Source organism: Mustela erminea, chromosome 13, assembly GCF_009829155.1.
Source record: "Mustela erminea isolate mMusErm1 chromosome 13, mMusErm1.Pri, whole genome shotgun sequence".
In the NCBI taxonomy this organism is placed as follows: domain Eukaryota; kingdom Metazoa; phylum Chordata; class Mammalia; order Carnivora; family Mustelidae; genus Mustela; species Mustela erminea.
The window spans coordinates 92,790,888-92,810,155 of NC_045626.1; the positions used below are offsets into that span (position 1 = coordinate 92,790,888).

A 19,268-nucleotide genomic window follows, 5' to 3' on the forward strand; every position below is an offset into this window, starting at 1 on the left:
GATGCCAACCCCGTGAGTTCAGAATCCACACAGAACTTTTGACTCCCCCAAGTCTTAACTAATAGGCTACTGTTGACTAGAAGGCTCACTGATAACATATATGTTCCATGTATTTTATATTCTATTCTTATTTTTATTTTATTTTTAAAAAGATTTTATTTATTTATTTCACAGAGAGAGAGAGAGAGCACAAGTAGGCAGAGAGGCAGGCAGAGAGAGAGGAGGAAGCAGGCTCCCCGCTGAGCAGAGAGCCCGATGCGGGGCTCGATCCCAGGACCCTGAGATCATGACCTGAGCTGAAAGCAGAAGCTTAACCCACAGAGCCATCCAGGTGCCCCTTTATATTGTATTCTTACAATAAATTAAGCTAGAGAAAAGAAAATGTTATTTTTAAAAGTCCAGGTATAAAGGAACGCCTGCAGTTTTTTTTTTTTTAAAGATTTTTATTTATTCATTTGACAGAATGAGAGGGATCAGAAGCAGGAGAAGCATCAGGTGGAGGGAAACAGAGAAGCGGCTGTCGCCTCAGCTGCCTGCTCATGACCTGAGCGACGGCAGACGCTGAAGGGACCGAGCCACCCAGTGCTAGGACCCCATGCAGTTCTAACGTGTGTTGGTCAAGTGTCATCTGTACTTGGTCATTCAAGGGCTGCTCCCTACAACCCCATTCTTTCTCTTTCCACTCCTTGAAAAGAAACTTAAAAACAGAATCCTTTTTTGGGGCACCTGGGTGGCTCCGTGGGTTATGCCTCTGCCTTCAGCTCAGGTCATGATCTCAGGGTCCTGGGATCGAGCCCCGCGTCGGGCTCTGCTCAGTGGGGAGCCTGCTTCCCCACCTCTCTCTCTACTTGTGATCTCTGTCAAATAAATAAATAAAATCTTTAAAACAAACAAACAAAAAACCGGAATCCTATTTTTATAAAAAGTAGTAAAGACATGGGTAGGCAAAAAACAAAATTAAAATGCCCAAGAAAATCAATGAAGTAAAGTAATTCTATCCCCTATGTTCAACCAGGGTTTAACAATGTGGCGCATATCATTTTACATCTGTACTTTTCAAATAGGTTCAAATCACTCAAACTCTTGTTACACGCCATTTTCTTTGTACAATGTATCCCGGTCACGGGCAGGTCAGCGTCCTTCCGAAGCATGATGACCAGCAACCTCCCGGGAGCCCGTCCTCTTCGGGAAGCGTCTTTCACCAGATGCTTGGCTTGTTCCAGATTTGCACTGGCACCGACGCTGAAGTGTTGATCTTTCCGCCCATGTCTTCTGCATCAGGTCATGCACATGAGCTGTGGCGTCAGAGAACCTTTCCAGAAGAGCTTGACCGTCTGTTAGAACCAACTCGAAGTCGTCCTGGTCCCTCACACAAGCTGACTTGTGTGACAGAACGACCACCTGGGCAGAGGCTAGACGGTGCCCAAGCCCGGAGGTGGGCCGTCTAGTGATTTCCATCCATCTTTTAGCGGGTCTGGGAGAACCTGGGACCCGCCCGGGGCCGTCCTAGCTCAGATCTCTGGGTTGAACGCGGTCAGGATGGGTGATGTCAGCCCGAGCTGTCGGTCCTAGGTGATCGCTCTGGGGGGCGGGTAGGGGAATCTGCACCGCAGGCCCCCGCGCCCCCTGCGGGCGGCCACTGTTCAGATCCTGTCTCCTTGGGGTGGCTTTTGGATTTGAAAGGTGCCCTCCTCCCGCGGGGGCAGGGAGGGGTGCGGATCTCAGCACGGGAGGGGTCATCTGCCCAGAAACTGAGCTCCGCTGGGCCTTGGCTCCGTGGTGCACCCGGGCAGGTGGTGTGGGGTCACTCAAAGGTCACAGCTTCCTCCTGCCCCCCGCGGGCACGAGGGTCGTGGAGCTGTCTCCTCCACTGCCAGCCAGACTCTCTTGCAGCCCACGACCCCCCAGGCCCTGGCCCCACTTTTTCTTGCACCTGAGGATGCGCAGAGCCAGGCTCGACTGCGCCTCCGAACCCCCAGAAACTCCTGGTTACTCCAGATCCCCCCGAACCCCCCCGGAACTTCTCCGTTTCCCCAGAACCCGCGTAAAATCAGGCAGACCTCCCCCGCGCAGGGGTACAGCGGGGCGCAGGCCCGGAGGCCCGGGTTGCCGGGCGGAGCCCTCGCCCGATTGGCCGCGGCCTCGATACTTTGTTGCGACCCGCCTCCTCCCGGGAGCTGCGGGCAGAGCACGTGCGGCGAGCGCGGAAGTGGGGCACGGCGAGCAGCAGGGCGGGTGCCTCTGGGCAGGAATCTCGGCCTTTGCTGCGGAGCAGCGCACCCCGAAAGGTACCGGAGCGGGGCTGGGCCAAGCCAGGCCGGGGGGTGCCCGGGGCAGGGCGCCCGGTAGAGCCACCCTCCCCCGGGTCTCCTCCATCCCTGCCTGGGGGCTGGGGCCCTTCCGTGTCCTGGGTATCCCCCCAAGAGGCCACTTCGTTCTTGAACTCCAAGGTCCCGTCCGCGGAAGCCTGGCTCTTAACCTCCTGCCTGGCCTCCTTCCCTAGAGTGCTCGGGCCGAGGTTGCGGGGTTGGGGCGGGCTGCGCTGGAAGAAGCCGGGGTCCTGCCAGGAGCCCTCCCCTTCCTCCCCACCAAAGCCCTGGAACCTCGGCTCCCTTGAGGGACGTGGGATCTGGGGCCTCCCGCCCAACGCGATGGGGAGAAACGCTGGGCCCGGAGTTAGGATCTGGCGAAGGGCGCTAAGGCTCAGAAGCCGTGGAATAGATGGGAGCGTTTCCCCCTGCTGGGCGGCCCCGGGTGCTGAGGAGGACCCAGGGGGCGGTGCAGGGCGGAAAGAACTAGAAACTGGGCCAGATCCTCCGCCAGGGAGCGCGCACAGGCCTGCCCTCTGCGGTTCCGCGCGCGCAGATCCTTATCCCCTGGGGGGAAGCAGTTGGGCGGCGTCTGCTAAAGCCACAATGCCGTGGAGCACCAGCCTTTAACCTCGCTTAGGCGAGTCGTCTGTGGAAGTAAGAGGAATCGTGACCAAAGGTATCCGGGTTACTATGCTGACGAGTGCCCGGGGTTGGACAGGTGTTGAAGCGGGTCTGGCCCCTTCTGTCGTGCGTGCCCTGCGGGCGCATTCCTGTGAGTTAGGGAATATGCCTGGGGTGGTGGCCAGACGAGTCACGGCATAAGTAGTCTCTCTTTTGGTAAAAACTGCTGTATGCATAGTCAGATTTTTATAAAAAAAATTCATAAAGCCCTCTGGTCCAACTTGCCATAGCTGACCCCTATGTGTGTGGGCGGCAGTGCAGAGTGGATGGACCAGGCATAGGGTGGCCCACAAAATGGTTCATTCTTTTGTATGTATTTTTGAAAGTGTGGGATTAAGGCAGTCTTTAAAATTTTGTGTTTTTCAAATATGTTTGTTTATTTTCAAGATCATAGTAGTCAAAAGCAGATGGTGCTAGTCCTGCTCCGGCAGGCCCTGGGGCTCTTCTTTGTAGGAATGTCAGCCACGTCTGCCAAGCCCTTAGCTCAGCCCCCCCCCCCCCACTGCTCTGAGAGGCCTAGGCATCTGTGGGCTGGATGGGGGGGAAATCTAATGACCCCAGTACACAGGGTCGCTGGCCTGATGGAGCCCAGAGGAGTGAAACACGACTCGATGACCTTGTCTGTGACAGACTGGGGCAAACAGAGAGGAGACATGGGAGGACCAGGCTGGGCCCTGTGGGTGCGGCACAGGCGAAAGGGTCACAGGAATGAGATGAACCATCGCAGTGACAGCACCGGGCACACAAATGAGGACCGAAACAGGAAACTGTAGCAGGCACCGATGCCCCTATGCCTTTTCTCAGAGCGCTCCTGCCACCGTGTTACAAATGCCTGTGGCAAGAGGGGCCTTGCCGAGGTGTGGATGGGCGTGTAGTCAGCCCACAGGCAGTGCCGGCCATCGTCATGGCTGACGTCTTGTTTGCAGAGGCCCGGAACCCGACACAGGATGCAGAGCTTCCTGAGGCTGCTGAAGGAGAGTGGGGGCACCGGGCCCCCCTTGGAGGGGCTGGTGACTCTTGCAGGCAGACTGTGCCGGGACCTCCAGGATGACCCAGCCCAGGTGCAGCCCTTGGTCACCGCCGTGTTGGACAGTCCCCTCCGCCTGCACCTCCTGGACAACGTGGATGTGGCCCTCGTGTGTGCCCGAGTGCTGGCCCAGCAGGACCAGCACCAGGCTGCCTGCCGCGTCCTGGAGGTAAGACCCGTCTCGGGGCGGGGACAGAGAGCCACAGTAGCCACAACCGTCCCCAACCCAATGGAAGCGCCTACAGGTCGGCAAGAACCTGGGGAGAGACATTCTAGAAACCAAGCCAGGATGGTCCACTCTGTGCAGAGTTCTACTACCATAGTAATTGGAGGCCAAACGGTCTGTTTGTGAGCCCCATTTTGAGTGGTGGTCCTGGCTTGGATCCCAGTGGGTAAGACAGTCACACAGACCCAGGACCTCAGTCCTTTAGCTGCGGGCCCCCCCATGAGCAGGGGGAGGAGCAGAAGGAGAGGGAGAAGCAGACTCCCCGCTGAGCAGGGAGCCGCTTCACCGATGGAGCCATCCTGGCACCCCGAGATACTCTGTTCTTTCCAGTTCTTTCCATTTCCACGCCCTTCGCCACAGGCTGCATAGTGCCCTCGTGTCCCCTTGGTTTGTTCTTCACGTAGCCGCCGGAGAGCTTGCAGGTGCCGATGAGCCCCAGTGAGCCCCGAGCCCGTGGACTGCGCTTGCCTGCGCCCCCCTCTCCCCGTCAGCCTCTCCCTGAGCTTCCTCCGCAGTCGTCACGCTGCTTCCGTGCTCATCAGACAATCCCGAGGCCTCAGGACCTCAGCACGTGCTGCTCCCTCTGCCGGCGGCTGGAGCCCGGCTGCCTCCGTGGCTGCTGCCTTTCCTCCTCGTTGGTTTCTGCTGTAAATGCCTCCCTGGCTCGGCCGTGCCCCCTTTATCGTGCAGCGTAGAGTCAGGTTCCCCCTGCGGCTGCTTCCTCGGGTCTTTGTTCCGTCGGCCTCCCCGGCACTGCGGCCCATGAGGGAGGCGCCCCTCGGTTGTGCTTACGTAGCAGCTGTGAGTCAGCGGGGCTCGGTGTTTCACGTCGGTCAAAGCGAACAAACGAGGAAGACACGGGTTTTGGTGCCCTGTCGGGGCACTCGGTGGTCAAATGTGTGAATGATGTCGGTGATGGAAAACCCCCGGAGCGGGGATGTAAACTCGGTCTGGACGGCCCTCAGCGTCTCTGAGGAGCTGACATGTAGGGGAGACCTGAGAGAGACGGCGGGGACGGCACACCAAGGAGGGCTGCATCCTGCCCAGGGCCGCGTCCTGCAGGGGCACGTTTCCCTGACCGCTGTGCCCTAGGCTGATGGCTGCCTCCTGGCAGCCGAGTGGAAGTCACAGCCTCGCAAAATGGGCTTTTACCGCTCTGTGGAGAGAAGGTGGAATGACTGTCGGCACCTCCCTTGCCAAGATGATGCTGAGAACATTGGGGTTAAATGCGGGAAGCACACGCCGACCACAGGGCTGTGTCGAGGGGAGGCCAGCACTGGGCACCCTTGGCCAGCTCCGGAGTCTGGTCGTGTGAACAGGTCATGCTGGATTGGTGAGCTTGGTGGGGCACAGACCAGAGCCACTTCATTCCTCTCGGCTCAGAAGGCACTCCCTGAGCACGCGAGGGGCAGCCCTGCTGGGTGGGAGGGGAAGGTCTTTCATGCAAGATGGGGGTCAGCCCTTGGACCCTCACGTCTGACCAGGTGCCTCTAACTGTGGCCCTGCCTCTCACGCGTTGTGTGGCCCCGGGCCCTTCGTTTGCCTTCCCCTCGCCTCGTGCTCCCCGTGTGTAAGGAGCGGCGGACAGCTGCTTTGTGTGTGCGGGGGGAGCTGACGGGACCTCGCCCGGGCCCTCAGCCAGCAGCTCCTCCCTCAGGTTGGGTCGGGTCGGAGGGCAGTGCTCCGGGGGGCAGCCGGGCCTCAGCAGGCTTTTCTCAACAGGGATGCCAGGTGCCCGGAGGCAGCCAGGAGCTGGTCCAGCTCTGGAACGACCTTCACTACCGTCTGGTCATGAAGCGGCTGGGCGTGGCCACGCTCACCCCAGTGCAGAAGTTCCGCTGCAGAAAGAGGTACACCGCCGGCCTTTGTTTGTGCGTGCTCCCCAGGACTCCTGGGGGTGTTTCATCTAAAACCACGGAGGGGCTGAGGTGAAGCCGAGACAGGGAGGTAAATGCAGGAAAAAGTCACAAGAAGCAGTAATCGTCAAAAGGTAACAGGCTCTGCGACAGCCAGTGTGCCCAGCACTGAGCTACCCTCTCCATCTGCTCAGCCGGCCATGGGGGTGCACCCCTACTTACGCCAGCAGGGTGAGAAGGGCCACTGCCTTCCTGTGAGGGCTCTGAAGGCTCTGCAGGGAAGGAGGCAGCCGGTGGACATCCCGACCTCACTCTCTTCCTCTTGTCTTCTCCTCCCGTGGCCTTTGGTCATCTGATTCTCACAGACAGGCTCTGCAGGTGCCACGGGCTGGGGTCTTCAGCACCACCCCTCGGGGCTGCGGGGCCTTTCAAAGAGAGGTAAAGATGAGAGTGACGGACACGTCAGACAAGATGCATGGGGTGCTTAGGAGATTGCCTGGCACGTGAGGGATGCTGGGTCCGCATTAATAGTAATTACCACCATGGCCGTTATCAGCACTAAGGAAACATTACAACTGCTAATTACTATTATTCCTTCATCACCACTTATGGATGAGGAAACTGAGGCCCAGAAAGGTCAGAACTTGCCCGAGCTGTCACAGGAGAGAGATGCAAAGCTGGGACTCCAGGCTAGACACTGAGACCATAGAGCCTTTCTTCATCCTGGGTGTTGCCCCCTGACCAGGAAGGGCTGATGTTCTCTGAGTTCCTGGCAGCCCAAGTAATGGGATTTTTGCACCACGGGGCCTGGTAACCAGAAGAAGCAATGGATTATTTCTGGATCCATGGTGTCTGTCAAAGAGTGAGATATGTTCCCTAAGCCCAGTAGTTCATCAGTCTTATGGTCTTCGGGAATGGGATCCTTTCCCTCCATATAGTTGCCGATGGCCTGCCAGAGTGCAGTTCAGTAAACGACTTGGGGATCAGTGTGCACTGTTTGTAAAGAGGCCCCTGATTGCTGGGAGCTGTCGGAGTTGCTGGGGATATAGCCTGAGCCCTGCTCTCCTGGAGCTGACACTTGGCGCAGACAAGGGACAGTAGAGAGGACACAAAGTAGATTCCATTGTTCCGAGTGGGAGTACTAGACACAGAATGTGCCTACTAGAGGACTGTGCCACCTTCGTGCTTTGTTTTGGGGTGGAGGGTGCCGGACAGGCTCCTCTAAGCCTTGGCAGAGGGGGCCTGAATGTGGGGATGGCAGCCCTCCGAGGTCCAAGGACGGGGCGGTCGTGGAGTTGGAGCGATGGTCGGTCCGCCGGCTGAGGGTGGTGGTTTCTCCTAGAGGGGGTCACCCCAGGGTGGGCTGGCATAGGAGCAGAGGCAGGAGGCTCTCGGGAGTCTCTGGCGTGTCAGGACAGATTCTGGAGGATCTGCTGAGGAGCTGGATGTGTTGGAGGCGGTAAGGAGAGTCGGGCTCTCGGCCCGACTGGCTGGAACATGGTGGTTTCTCACTGAGATGCACAGAGCTGGGGCCCGGGGGCAGTTGGGGAGAGGGAGGGATCAGGCTCCATTCGGGATGTGGCATGTGTGGGGCGCCTTCCTGACATCCACAGTGGTTTGTTTAGTTGGCCTGGGGGTATCTTGGGTGTTCCGCGCTGGTACCGTTCGTGTCCTGTCGGAACAACCCGTGTGTCTACGCAGGAGAGAGCAGCGCGACCGACCCGTCTCCCCGTCATCCGCTCTCTAAGCTCCGGGCCGCGCGCGGGTCAGTGAGCGGTCCCGGAGCGCCCGGTGAGGGGCCCCGCGGTCCTTCCGAGGGGGGCTCGGCAGCACGAGCCCGGAGAGAGCCCAGCCGGCGGAGGAGAGGCCGCGGGGGTGCCCGGTGCGAGCCCGCGAGGGGCACGCTGGAGGGGCGCCCGTAACCGCGGCCTCCCCGTCCGCATCAGGAACCCGCCCCCGCCCGCCCTCTGCCCCGACGGCCCGAAGAGCCGGAACTTCCCCCGAGACGTTCGCCAGAAGCTGCACGACTTCGCCTCCGCCGTGAGCACCAACCCCAGCAAGGCCGAGAGGGTGAGAGCCGAGGCGGCGGCCGCCCTCCCCTTCGCTGCCCCCGACCTCGCGACCCCCACCCTGTGGCGCCCCCGCCCCCCGCCCCTTCCGCGGGGCCCTCTGCCGGGCGCCGGTGGCTTCGGGCCCGCTGAGCCTCCCCGGGGCACAGGCGCTCCCCGGCGGACAGGCGCTCCCTGGCCGGCAGCTCCGGACCGTCCAGCCTGCGCACGTGGAGGGTCAGTGCCGTCCCGCCCCCGGCCCGACGCGGGGTGCGGGGGTCAGGCGACGGCGGTCGCGGAGCTCCCGGAGGGGAGGCCGGGTTCGCGGAGCTCCGTGCCGGTTGAGGCCGGCGGGCGTCCCCGCAGCTAAAGGCACCGGCGAGCCGCCGCGCGTGCGCGCTCGTTTCCGGCTGCTTCGAAGTCGGGGCTGGTTCTCTTCCCCGGCTTCTCTGCTCTGTCCAATCGGCGGGGCTCCCCGTGTTAGCTCCGCCTACCTGTCGCCCTCATCCAATCGACGGGGCGTTCCCGAGTGGGGGCTTGCCCAGTCAGCGGGGTTCCTCGTGCCGGCTCCACCCACCGCGCTCCCTGTCCAATCGGCAGGGCTCTCCCAGCGATCCCCGCGCGGGCTCTGCGGGCGGGCTTCCGGCGCGCGCGGACCTGCGCAACCTCGGCCGACGGCCTGCGGCGCCGCCGGCTCCCCGCGTGGTCCCAGCCCCCGCTGCCTGCACGGGCCGTGGCGCCGCTCGGGCCCTCCCGTGTCCGGGTTCGTCCGGCTGCGGCTCCGCGAACGAGCGAGGCCGGGGTGCAGGGCGTCCCGCGTCGGAGGCCGCGCCGGGCGGGGGGCGGGGGCGGGCGCTTCGGGTCGCCCTGGCCCGGGGCGGCGCTCGAGGCCGTGCGGTCCGCGGCAGGAGGACCTGGCGGCGGAGATGAGCCTGAGCGCGGAGCAGGTGTACAACTGGTTCGCCAACTACCGGCGGCGCAGACGGGCCCTTCTCCAGCGTCGTGCGCCGGCCCCGGAGGACGCGGCGGTGGACCTCCGTGTGAGGGAGGCGGCTCCGGAGCGCCCGCAGCCCCCGGGCCAGCCCCGCCCTGGCCCCGGCGGCGCGGCCCGGCCTCGGTGGCCAGGTGAGAGGCTCCCGCGCCGCTCGCTCTGCCCGGCACGCTTTCCTAGCGAGGCCTCGTGAGCGCCGCTCCGTTCCGGGGACGGGCCCTCCGCGCCCGGTCGGCCCCTAGACCCCGGAGCCGGGGGTCGGACGTCCTCTTGTGGGAGGAGACCCCGGAGCCGGGTCGGGAGGGCGCGCAGGGGCTGCGCGAGGCTGCAGCGCGTAGCGGTCCCCGCGTCCGGGGCCGGGCGTCCGCCGGCAGCGCTGCTCCTAACCGCTGGGAAGGAGGCTGGGACGCCGGCTCCCGCAGGCCGTCCCACCGCCCGACTGACCCTCAGCAGGACCGGAGGAAGATGGGCCCGCACAGTCCACGGAGACCACTCAAGGCCCATGGGAGTCGCTGGCTCTGGCCCCAGACTTCCCTGGAGATGAGACGCTGCCGAAGCCATTGCCTCCCAGGTACTGCGGTCCCCACGGCCCGTGGGACCACCTCCGTCTTGACTTCCCCCGTCCCGAGTGGGTGACCGGGCCTGGAGCACACATGCGGATGTCGGGGCTGACAGTGGGACCACGTCAGTGATTGCCGAGAGCAGAGACCCCTGTGAGTCCGGGGTGGGGAAGCCGCTGGTAAGGAGCCCATGTCAGGGACCCCCACTTGCTCCTTGGAGCCTGGCTCGTAGCCTGACTCCATGAATGTGTTGGGGAAGGGGGAAGACAGAGATGGGACGAAACATGCTGGCTGGCTTCCCAAAGCCAGGCCCTAGCTGTTGTTTCTTTCTTACTCTATTTTGTAGCGTTTGTGTGTCGTTGAGTCCGTGACAGGTAATAGTTCTTGAATTCTCTCATGACACTCCCTGTCTGCCCTTCCCGTGAAGGCTGGCGCTGCCCAGGTGTGCGAACGTGGGCAGGTTCCTGTGAGCTCTCCGTGCCGTTCGTTTCTCGTCTGTGACATGGGGCGGGGTAGGATGCAGGTGGTTGCAGAAGTGACAGGGCTAGGGGAGGGGATCACAGAAGCCCAGGAGCACCATCTGAGACACACCGAGTGTGCAAGATGGAGTCTTTAAATTATTACCAGCTGCTGCTTGATGTTCCTGGAAGATCAGCCATTGTCATTCATCTCGCTGCTAGGGTCTTGCTCATCATTTCCTGTGTTTGGGATTATGGAACAGTGCTTCATTGAAGGCCCTTTTAAGTCAAGAGCTAATGAGTTAAAGTATTTTTTTTTAACTGTTCTGGACCTTTGCAGCCACAGGTAGAACAGTGAAAGCTGTGTGATGAGGGTCACGGTGGGCCAGAAAACCATCAGTGGCGGAGTTGAGTTGGGAACCTGGATTCCCAAATGGGGCTGGAGTTTCCTCCCAGGCCTCTCTTCCCTGGCCTGAGGGAGTCTCTGCCCTCCAAGGGACGGTGTTTGCTGTCTTCCCCAGGTCTCTGCAGGGCAGTGAGATGTACCAGGAGGGTCCTGGCCGAAGCCCTGCCACTCTCCCCCACATCTGCCCAGGCCCTGGCCTCTGCCCTCTGACTTCTGGCAGTGACATACTGGACTCTTCCCTGGCTGCCCCTGAGTCATGGCTGATGTCCCTTGCACTGGCGTCCTCCAAGGAAGTTTCCTTCCAGACTGGGCAGCTGGTCCATGGGCATGGGCTGGACCTCACGATGCGCCCCGCTGATGCCACTGTGGCTGTGTCCATCACTGCCCTCGGTGAGCCCAGTTCCACAGGTGGGTCCATTCCAGACAGACCGTGCTCTTCTGCACAAGATGCCACAGCTAGTCAGGTCTCATTTGAGGGGGTGTGGGAAGGGGCAGCACTCTCCTGCTTTTCTAGTTGCAAAGTAAAATGTGCATACGACTAAAAGTAGGCTGGTGAGGAAAGGGTTAAAACGAAATGAGACAGCTGCCACCCTGCACTCCCATTGCAGTCCACCCGACTTGCCTGTCACCACGTGCTGCAACAGAGGACAGGTCACCCCATCTCATGATCTAAGTATCATTTCCCTCCTTTCTAACATGAAACTTATCAACTTGAAACTTACTGTTTAGCTATAACTGCAGCCTGTAGAGTGTGGATTTAGAGACGTGTTTGTCTACCATGTTCAGAAGCATCTTGTGACACTTCACCTTATGTGGAGGCCGTTGGCACCGTCAGTTTACCCATCACCTAAATTTCTTAGTCTTCTGTGTTTATATCTTTACTTTCTTGGGGTTTCTAATTGTCTTCCTTTTTTTTAGATTCCCTGTTTTTGTCACACCTGTAACTTCTCCCATTTTTCCGAGTGTCTCCTCCGAAGACCGTGGCTGGGAGGCCTCCTTTCCCTTTCCGCCCAAGTGATGTTTCCTAGACCTGGGCGGAGTCACCGGCCCAAGAATGCTCCTTTCATTGCCTCCCGGGTTTGGGTTAGTGTTTCCTGAGTTGCAGGTCTTGTCCTGTCTTCACTGACTTCCTTGTTATGTTTGGGAACATCTTCACTGTGCAAGAAAGGGGGCTTGTGAGATGAATTTTCTGATTTCTTACGTGCTGTGAAATTATCCTTAACCTGCCCTCACATTTGATGAATAAACTGGCAGGGACAGAATTTTGAGTTTAAATACCCTCCCGTAGGTATCTGCAGACACAGTCATGTCATTATAGCATCTGATGTTCGTGTCATCTTCTGGCGTCTTTGCAGATCACATATTGTTCCTTTCTTGGAATTTTTGTTTGTTTGCTTGCTTTAAGTCTGGGTGTTCTAAAATTTCATAGTGATCGTGTGCGGTGTGAGTCTCTTTAATTCACTTTCCTGTTAAGCCTTTCGATTTAAAGAACAGGTGACAATGTATCCTCTAAGGTTTGGGTGTTTCTTGGATAATATTCCTTGATGGTTTTCCTCCTCCATGTTCTTCATTCTCTTTAGAGCACAAATCTTACGGGGATTTTGGAAATCCTGGGCCAGTCTCCCTAGGTGCTTACCTTTTTCTTACGTTTCTTTTCTTTTTCATTGTATATGCTTTGGGGGTGTTAGAGTCTGTCTTTCAAAAGTCCTAATTTGATAGTTATACTTTAGGAGAATTCCAGGCTCTTTTTTTTTTTTAAGATTTTATTTATTTATTTGACATAGAGAGATCACAAGTAGGCAGAGAGGCAGGCAGAGAGACAGACAGAGAGAGAGAGAGAGAGAGAGAGAGAGAGAGGGAAGCAGGCTCCCTGCTGAGCAGAGAGCCCGATGCGGGGCTCGATCCCAGGACCCTGAGATCATGACCTGAGCTGAAGGCAGCGGCTTAACCCACTGAGCCACCCAGGTGCCCCCAGGCTCTTTTTTTATTTGAATTTTCCTTTAGTCAGAGGTTGTGTTACTTTTTATAGGTGCAGTATCTTTTTTTTCCCTTGAGTATTCAAAATAAAAACTTTCAAAATTATGCTTTGTTGTCTGAAGGCGGGAATATTGGGGCTGTGGATTCTGGCCCTTCCTTGAGCAGAGAAAGGTGAGGGGCAGGAAAGAGGAAGAGCCCTGGAGACTTACTGCTCTGGAGGCAGCTTTTCAGTCTGATCATATCGGCCCTTCATTTGTCCACGTCTTCCACTGCGGGAGACCTACGCTTGCCCATCCCATATTTACCGCCAAGGCCGGAGTGGGGTGGTCACTGGCTGTATTCACATGGGGGCGAGGGGAGCTGGTGTTGACACCACGTCCAGCACAGGTGAGAGGTGACGTTCTGTATGAATTGGTGAGCCTCCCTGCCAACTGACCGCCTGAGCACCGGGGTGTTACCCTGCTTTCCCTTTCCCTAACTTTCCTTACCCTCCCTCCCACTTGAAGGTTCTCAGGACCTGATCTCAGTCCCACCTTGCGTTCAGGTGCCCTACCAGCAAAGGATGGTACTTGTGTCCTGGGTCTCCTTATGATCCTTTTGTTCTGGACTTTGGCTTCTTGTCTTCCTTTTGGAGGAAGAAGATGTAATTTAGTGATCTTTTAATCTGAACCAGCAATGCTCAAATTAGTCCTTCAATTGTATTTAACATACCTCCGGGTATTTCTAGAGTTCTGTAGAAAAGAAGAAGCAGCAGAAAGTGGGGGTGGAATCACACAATGAATGGTCAGGAAGGTTCCTTTGGTCTGAGGTTGGGCTGCAGGCTGGCAAGTTAGGTGGTCACTCTGGCAGACAGTGGGGGGCGGAGGGGGGACAGTGCATGCCCAGCCCAGCTGGCCTGTTGTTTTGTCTGAGGTCAGAGAGTCTGACGCTGGGCTGACCACCCGGTAGATTTCTTACCTTCCCTCGCTCTGAAGTGTCTGCTGGCCCAGAACTGATCTGATCTGCCACGGCTTCTGTATAAGAGCGAGAGACATACGGGGACATCCTCTGCAGCGTTTTCTGTAGAAGGAGGAGCAGGGTGAGGTAGTGCCACGTTGCGTTTCCGTGAACTCGTGGTGCAGCACGAGATGGAAGGTGGCAGTGGTTGTGGCTCAGCCTCTGAAGAGCCAGCACGAGGCAGACCGAGAAGTTCTCACGCGGCAGCAATGGCACTGGAGGCCTGAAGTCTGGGTAGATGAAGCAAAATTTGAAGTCCGCAAAACTGGACTTTGCTTTTGTTTCTGGAAGCCTAAAAAGGCCGCTGAGATGAATAGCTGTGACTCTTCCTCAGTAAGGGAGGTTGAGGCTTGGGGCCGGCCAGGCTGGACGCTGCTTCTCTCTGTGGAAGTCTCGGTCTTGGTGCTCGGGGGCTGTGTTCTGTCCTCCCAGCACTGGGTGTGGAATTTGCTTCTGTGTAGGATTCGCTGACCCACCTGCTGGCAACCCCCCGAGCATGTACCTGGAGGAAGGTGCAGGCACCAGCGGCGGCCAGGCAGAACAGCAGGCGGGTGGCTTCCTGGTGACACAGCCTCCTGAATTCCTCCTAGCCCAGAGGTGAGCCACACAGAGCCACGGGTGGGGTGTTCCAGGTTTATAGACTTGGCAGATGTGCAGATTGAGTCCTTTCCTTACGGGTTTCTGGAAAATACAACATCATCCCCACCCTGCGTCTACCTGAAGAGGGTGGCTTTTCCCTGAGACAGGAGAACACCCAGAAATTGCAGAACAGACACAGGTGTTGGTGTTGGGGTCCATGCTTCCACTTTACCTCTTCCCCAAGATCACCCTGGATCCCAGAAGCTGCTTTTTGGCATTTTGTTTTCACCAGGTGGAGGTTGAGTTTTTAAGCAGCATCAAGATCCTGATTTTATATTCCAAACTGTAGTGTGAAAGGTGTGCGCGAGTTGGGAGTAGCCTCGGTGCTTCAGGCGCTGGCTGCGGGGGCCGGGGCGACAGGCCGGGAGAATCGGGGGGCGGAGGAGAGGGATTAGAGGAGCGTGAGAAGTCAGGGTCGTCTGTCGGACGGGAAGCTGCAGTAGGGGTTGCCAGGACTAGGCTCCCCAGTCTGGGAGCTGAAGGCCAGGTGCCCAGCACGAGCAGAACCACAGGGCAGCGTGTGAGAGAGAAGAGAGTGGTCGGTCAGGTCACAGGTTCTGCTTGCTGAAGCAGCCAGAGCGTGAGACAGTACAGACTTTGCAGATGGACTCACTTTTCTGTTCATGTCCAGGCACCTGGATGGAGAAAACCACTGTCCGGTCCCCTCACGGCCGCTCACCCTTGCCCTCTGATGGCCCAGCCCATCCTTGCTCCAATGTGATGACCTTGAGTCATTCTTTAACAGTAGATTCGTTGGGTGTTGTTAGCCTCCAGTAAAGCACCGCGTTAGGCGATACAGATGCTGGTTTTCTGAGTGTGACTTCTGTATCGACCGCGTGCTGAGCCGTGAGGATCAGCCCCTCCTGCTGCCGCCTGCAGGACCATGGATCTGCTTTCTCTAGCTGCATTTTTAAAAGTCCCATGTGAATGGAATGCAGGAGCGTTAAACTTTGAGGAGGGGAGAGAGGGTCTAGCTTCTCTGACTCTGCTTGAGTGTTTGGGGATTTTACCCTGTGGCTCTGTGTATTGGTCCATTCATCTTTGTGAGCTCTGTCCCTTGATGCGGATGGACCGTGGTGTTTGGATCCATCGCCTCTTGGTAGCCATCTCTGGGTTCCCAGTTTGGGGTTGCTGTGAGCACTCCTGGATGCGCGTGGGTCTGCCTGTGTGCCTTCAGGTCTCTGGGTTGTGTACACGCCTAGGAGTGGAATGGCTGTCGGTGCGTGTTTGTCTTTTTAGGGAACTGCCAGGCTGCTGTTGTCCTGAGTGGCTACACCTGTTAGCTCCCCTGCTGTCCCTGCTGCTCCCCCGATTGGATTCTGATGGCTCCTCAGGGCTGCCCCTTGACCTCTTCCTTCAGGTTTCTGTTTGTTGGTCCATCTCTGTGAGCCTCCTCAAGTGCTCTCTGCCTCACCCAAGCCACCTGCCTGGGGTGTCACACAGGTCCCTCTAGCACCTGAGGGCCCTGTGGGAGGACACTTCTTAAAGTGTGTCTTACCCCCGGAAGGGCTGCTTATATGCAGAGCGCTGTCAGGTCATGTTGCTCGCAGGGTGGACCATGACCTGGTGCGCCTCCATATGGAGCTTATCCTGATGTCTCTTTTCCAGTCCGCTGGAGTTGGCACCGGGCCCTTCCTTCTCCAGCCCTGTTTCTGCTGTGGACCTGAGCCAGCCCGTGCCCTCTAGCCAGGTGAGACCCTACCACCAGGGACTCTGCGTGTCCCTCTTAACTTTTGGATCCTCAGGTCATACCTTTGGAGTGAGTAAACCAGGCACATGTCACAAGGGAAGGGGTTCTTCAAGGCTGGACGACAGTTGAATGGGGCCCGGGAGGTGGGTGCTGCGGGCTCGTGTTTCTTACTGAGTCCAGAGATGGGGTGTCCCGGAGTAAGGGGTGGCAGGTGGGAATGTGGAGCCAGGCAGAAGGTGCTTCCGTGTGTAATGCTGTGTTGGCTTTCCAGGTGCAGTGGCCCGATGGCCAGGCCTCCAGTGATGCCTTCTGGGGAGCCAGAATGCTTCTTGAGCTTTCAGGGGGCAGCCTGGGTTGAGATGTCCCTTTGGGGTATCCAGCCAGTGCCCCCAGGGGAGCAGGCGTGGACATCGAGCCTTTCAACACATGTTACATAGAGCTTTATTCCGACTGAAGAGAGGCCCCAGGGTTCCTTTGGGGGGTTCCAGTGAGAAGCACTGAGGCTGCGTAGCCCCCTGCCGTGTTTGCATAGTTTGGTTGGCTGCTTGCTGTATCAGAGGAGGCATTTGAGAAACGCTCTTGAGCCCAGAAGTCCAAGGGGTCTGTTTCACTCAGGCAGTGGGCGATTGTGGATTCGAGCTCCTGGGCTTGTAGGTTACGGGCAGGGAAGGCCTTTCTGGAGACAAAGGAAAATGTTGCACTGCTGTCTGCCCTCCCTGCCCTATGACAAGGCCGAGCTTCACCCAGTTAGGTTGGTGAGTGGGGCGTGGGCAGTGCTGTGACACTTCTGTGTCTTGGGGGTGATGTGGTTGGGACGGCACAGGCAGGGTGGGCCAGGGTGCCTTTTCCCTGCAAGTTGGAGTTCACTGTGTTTGTAAAACAGATGTTCTATTCAATTAAATTGCAGTTCAATGTTCTGAGCTCTCCCCTTTTACTGACCTGACTACATCTTGGACACTTGTCCCTGTCAGTCCTTTGCCTTTTTGTCCCTGGCTGGCATTCTGTGGCCTGCGTGTGCATTGAGTGATGGACCAGTACCCTATTGATTTGTTTTTCTTTTTTTTTTTATTTAAAGATTTTATTTATTTGTCAGAGAGCGAGCGAGAGCGAGCACAGGCAGACAGAGTGGCAGGCAGAGTCAGAGGGAGAAGCAGGCTCTGCGGAGCAAGGAGCCCGATGTGGGACTCGATCCCATGACGCTGGGATGATGACCTGAGCTGAAGGCAGCTGCTTAACCAGCTGAGCCACCCAGGAGTCCCGATTTGATTGTTTCTAATATGTCTGGTTTATAAGCAACACCACAGTGGGCATCTCTGCCCTCTGGCCTTCACCTGACTGTTTTGTTGTGGGAAAAGGAATTGCCCTGGTGCTAGATGCCACCATGTCCAAGCACGCAGGGCCCCAGGGGCCGAGTGTGATGTGACTCCTGATGCAGATGACTTTGTACAGGGGTGACTTTGACACTCAGGACTGTCACTGGCAGGAATAAGCCCTTGTCCTTGCCTCACCCATTGTATCAGTTGGAAGTTGTGTGCTGAGCAGTTCCTCTGATACATCAGGGAGCAAAGGCCATTTTGTGCTCACAGGTGGCTCCCAGCACGGACAGGAATAAGCCGGCAGTCATGGGTGGTTGCTGAGAGGGTGGTGTGAAGCGAGGGCTGGCTGAGAGCCCAGGACGTGTGGGGCCTGGATGACGAGAGACTGAGAGCTTCCTGAAGGGGGTGCAGCTGAGTCGAGAGGCCTGTGCCCCCCAGCCACAGCCCCCGGCTCTCAGCTCTACTTGTCTCCCCTCACCTTTACTCTGCAGACCCCGGACCCTCCACATCCTCCCTCATCGCCACATTGGTGCTGCCCAGGCACCAGCAGTAACACGTACTTCCTTTCAGGGACACTCACTCTCATCCTGTTCCGTAGAATCAGGAATCTTTTAGTTGTCAAATAGTTCTTTATTCTGAAATAGTCACAAACTTACAAAAAGTTTCAAATAGAGCACAAATTACTGAGCTGATGCCTGTACTCCGTTTGTGTGTTTCCTTTCGATAAGGAATTCTGCATTCCTCTAGTGCGGTCATCGGTCGGGAAGTCCGTGCTGGTCCTCCACTGCCTTCGTCCAGACCCCATGGAAGTCAGTTGTCCCAGCAACACCCTAAGTGACAAACCAATCACATCACGTAGCCCATGCTGAGTGCCCTTGACTGTTTCACTGCCATTCAGGCCACAGCAGTGGACTTGAATGACCCTGACACTTTGGAAGAGTTTAAGCCAGTTACTCTGTAGAATGTCCCCCAGAATGGCCATGTCGGGCATTTTCACGTAATTTGGAAAATTCCTTTTTGGATGGACTGTCGCAGAAGTGACACGAGGCACTTACCGTGTCCTACAGATGGCACATGATTTTGGTTGTCCCATTGTTGTTGGTGCTCATTTGATCCCTTCATTAGGGTGTTTCCTTCCAACCCTCTCCACTGTAGTTACTCTGCTTGTATATTTTGGGAGGTCGTGCTTTGCAGCTGTGCAAACATGCTCTTCTTATCAAGCTTTCCATTGACTTATGGATTTCTCTGGTGTGCTTCCATTTTCATAATCCTTGAGCACATTACTAAGCTAGTTCTGGCATCAGAATGGCACCAGCTTCCCTCATGTACTGTCACAAAGTCAATGCCTGTGAAGATTCACTCTTCAGCCTTATGGGCCCGTCAGCCAAGTGGTGATTTGTTTTAATCATTGGGGTATTTAACTCATTATACGTTACCTGTCACCATGGGAAGCACAGCCCAAATTCATCCTACCCTCAGTCATTCGCAGTCTGCATCAAATATCTGCAGAGTTAGAGGGGTTAGAGATGAACCCTCTCTAGGGATTAACTTTAGAGAGGGTTAGGGATTAACCCTGGATTGTGAAGGCCCTTTGGCCTTCCATGGGAATGTGCAGAGCTCTGGACCCATCCCAGTCTTAGCCTTTCTGGAGCCACAGGGAGGTACCTATGTGTGAGGCAAGAGCCTCCTGAACAGGCTGTGCGAGCACCTCCTGGGTAGCTTCCTCCCCCTACCTTTTACAGACACCTGACTTGATCCTGAAAGTTCCAGAGCACAGACTCAGCCAGCTGGATTGTCTCCATTTTGTGGCAAATGGACTGAAGTCTCTGGAGCTCGCTGTTAACTGAGACCCGAGCGCCTTTGGAGGGCCTCCTATGCAGAGGTCAGATGTCCTGTGAGGCTGGAGGCCTCGCCCCTTCCCGCATGCCCAGCACCTGTGGGAGTGGCCACTCCTCTCAGTGTCCTGCCACCCAACTGCCACTCTGAGGTCCACCACTTCCCTTTCTGCTGTCTTGATCCCAGGCTCCTTTGAGAAGAAGAATGTTGGCTCTAAAGACTATTCTGCCCTCACCCCCTTAAGGGACT

The 19,268-nt window shown here is 57.3% G+C and overlaps 1 protein-coding gene across 4 annotated transcripts; it reads left to right on the forward strand.

Annotated features, from left to right (window-relative positions):
* The first annotated feature begins 1,453 nt into the window (after positions 1–1,453).
* On the forward strand, positions 1,454–16,911 carry ANHX (anomalous homeobox). Of its 4 annotated transcripts, none has more exons than XM_032309265.1 (10): positions 1,454–2,988; positions 3,920–4,189; positions 5,969–6,096; positions 8,049–8,172; positions 9,059–9,275; positions 9,592–9,712; positions 10,681–10,973; positions 14,000–14,135; positions 15,786–15,867; positions 16,139–16,911. In XM_032309265.1, the coding sequence occupies exons 2-10, from the start codon at positions 3,941–3,943 to the stop codon at positions 16,223–16,225; spliced, it is 1,437 nt and encodes a 478-aa protein (XP_032165156.1). In that variant the 5' UTR covers positions 1,454–2,988; positions 3,920–3,940; the 3' UTR covers positions 16,226–16,911. The 4 variants fall into 4 exon arrangements, with proteins under 4 accessions (XP_032165156.1, XP_032165157.1, XP_032165155.1 ...); XM_032309266.1 differs by having other exon boundaries at positions 1,454–2,288; XM_032309264.1 differs by having other exon boundaries at positions 1,454–4,189.
* The last annotated feature ends 2,357 nt before the right edge of the window (positions 16,912–19,268 follow it).

Excerpts from the sequence above, each read along its gene's own strand:
- ANHX (XM_032309263.1), top strand. The coding sequence starts at position 5,971 with ATGCCAGGTGCCCGGAGGCAGCCAGGAGCTGGTCCAGCTCTGGAACGA. Across the intron at positions 8,173-8,750 it reads ACCCCAGCAAGGCCGAGAGG|GGCTCTCCCAGCGATCCCCG; the intron begins GTGAGAGCCGAG and ends TCCAATCGGCAG. Across the intron at positions 14,136-15,785 it reads GAATTCCTCCTAGCCCAGAG|TCCGCTGGAGTTGGCACCGG; the intron begins GTGAGCCACACA and ends TCTCTTTTCCAG.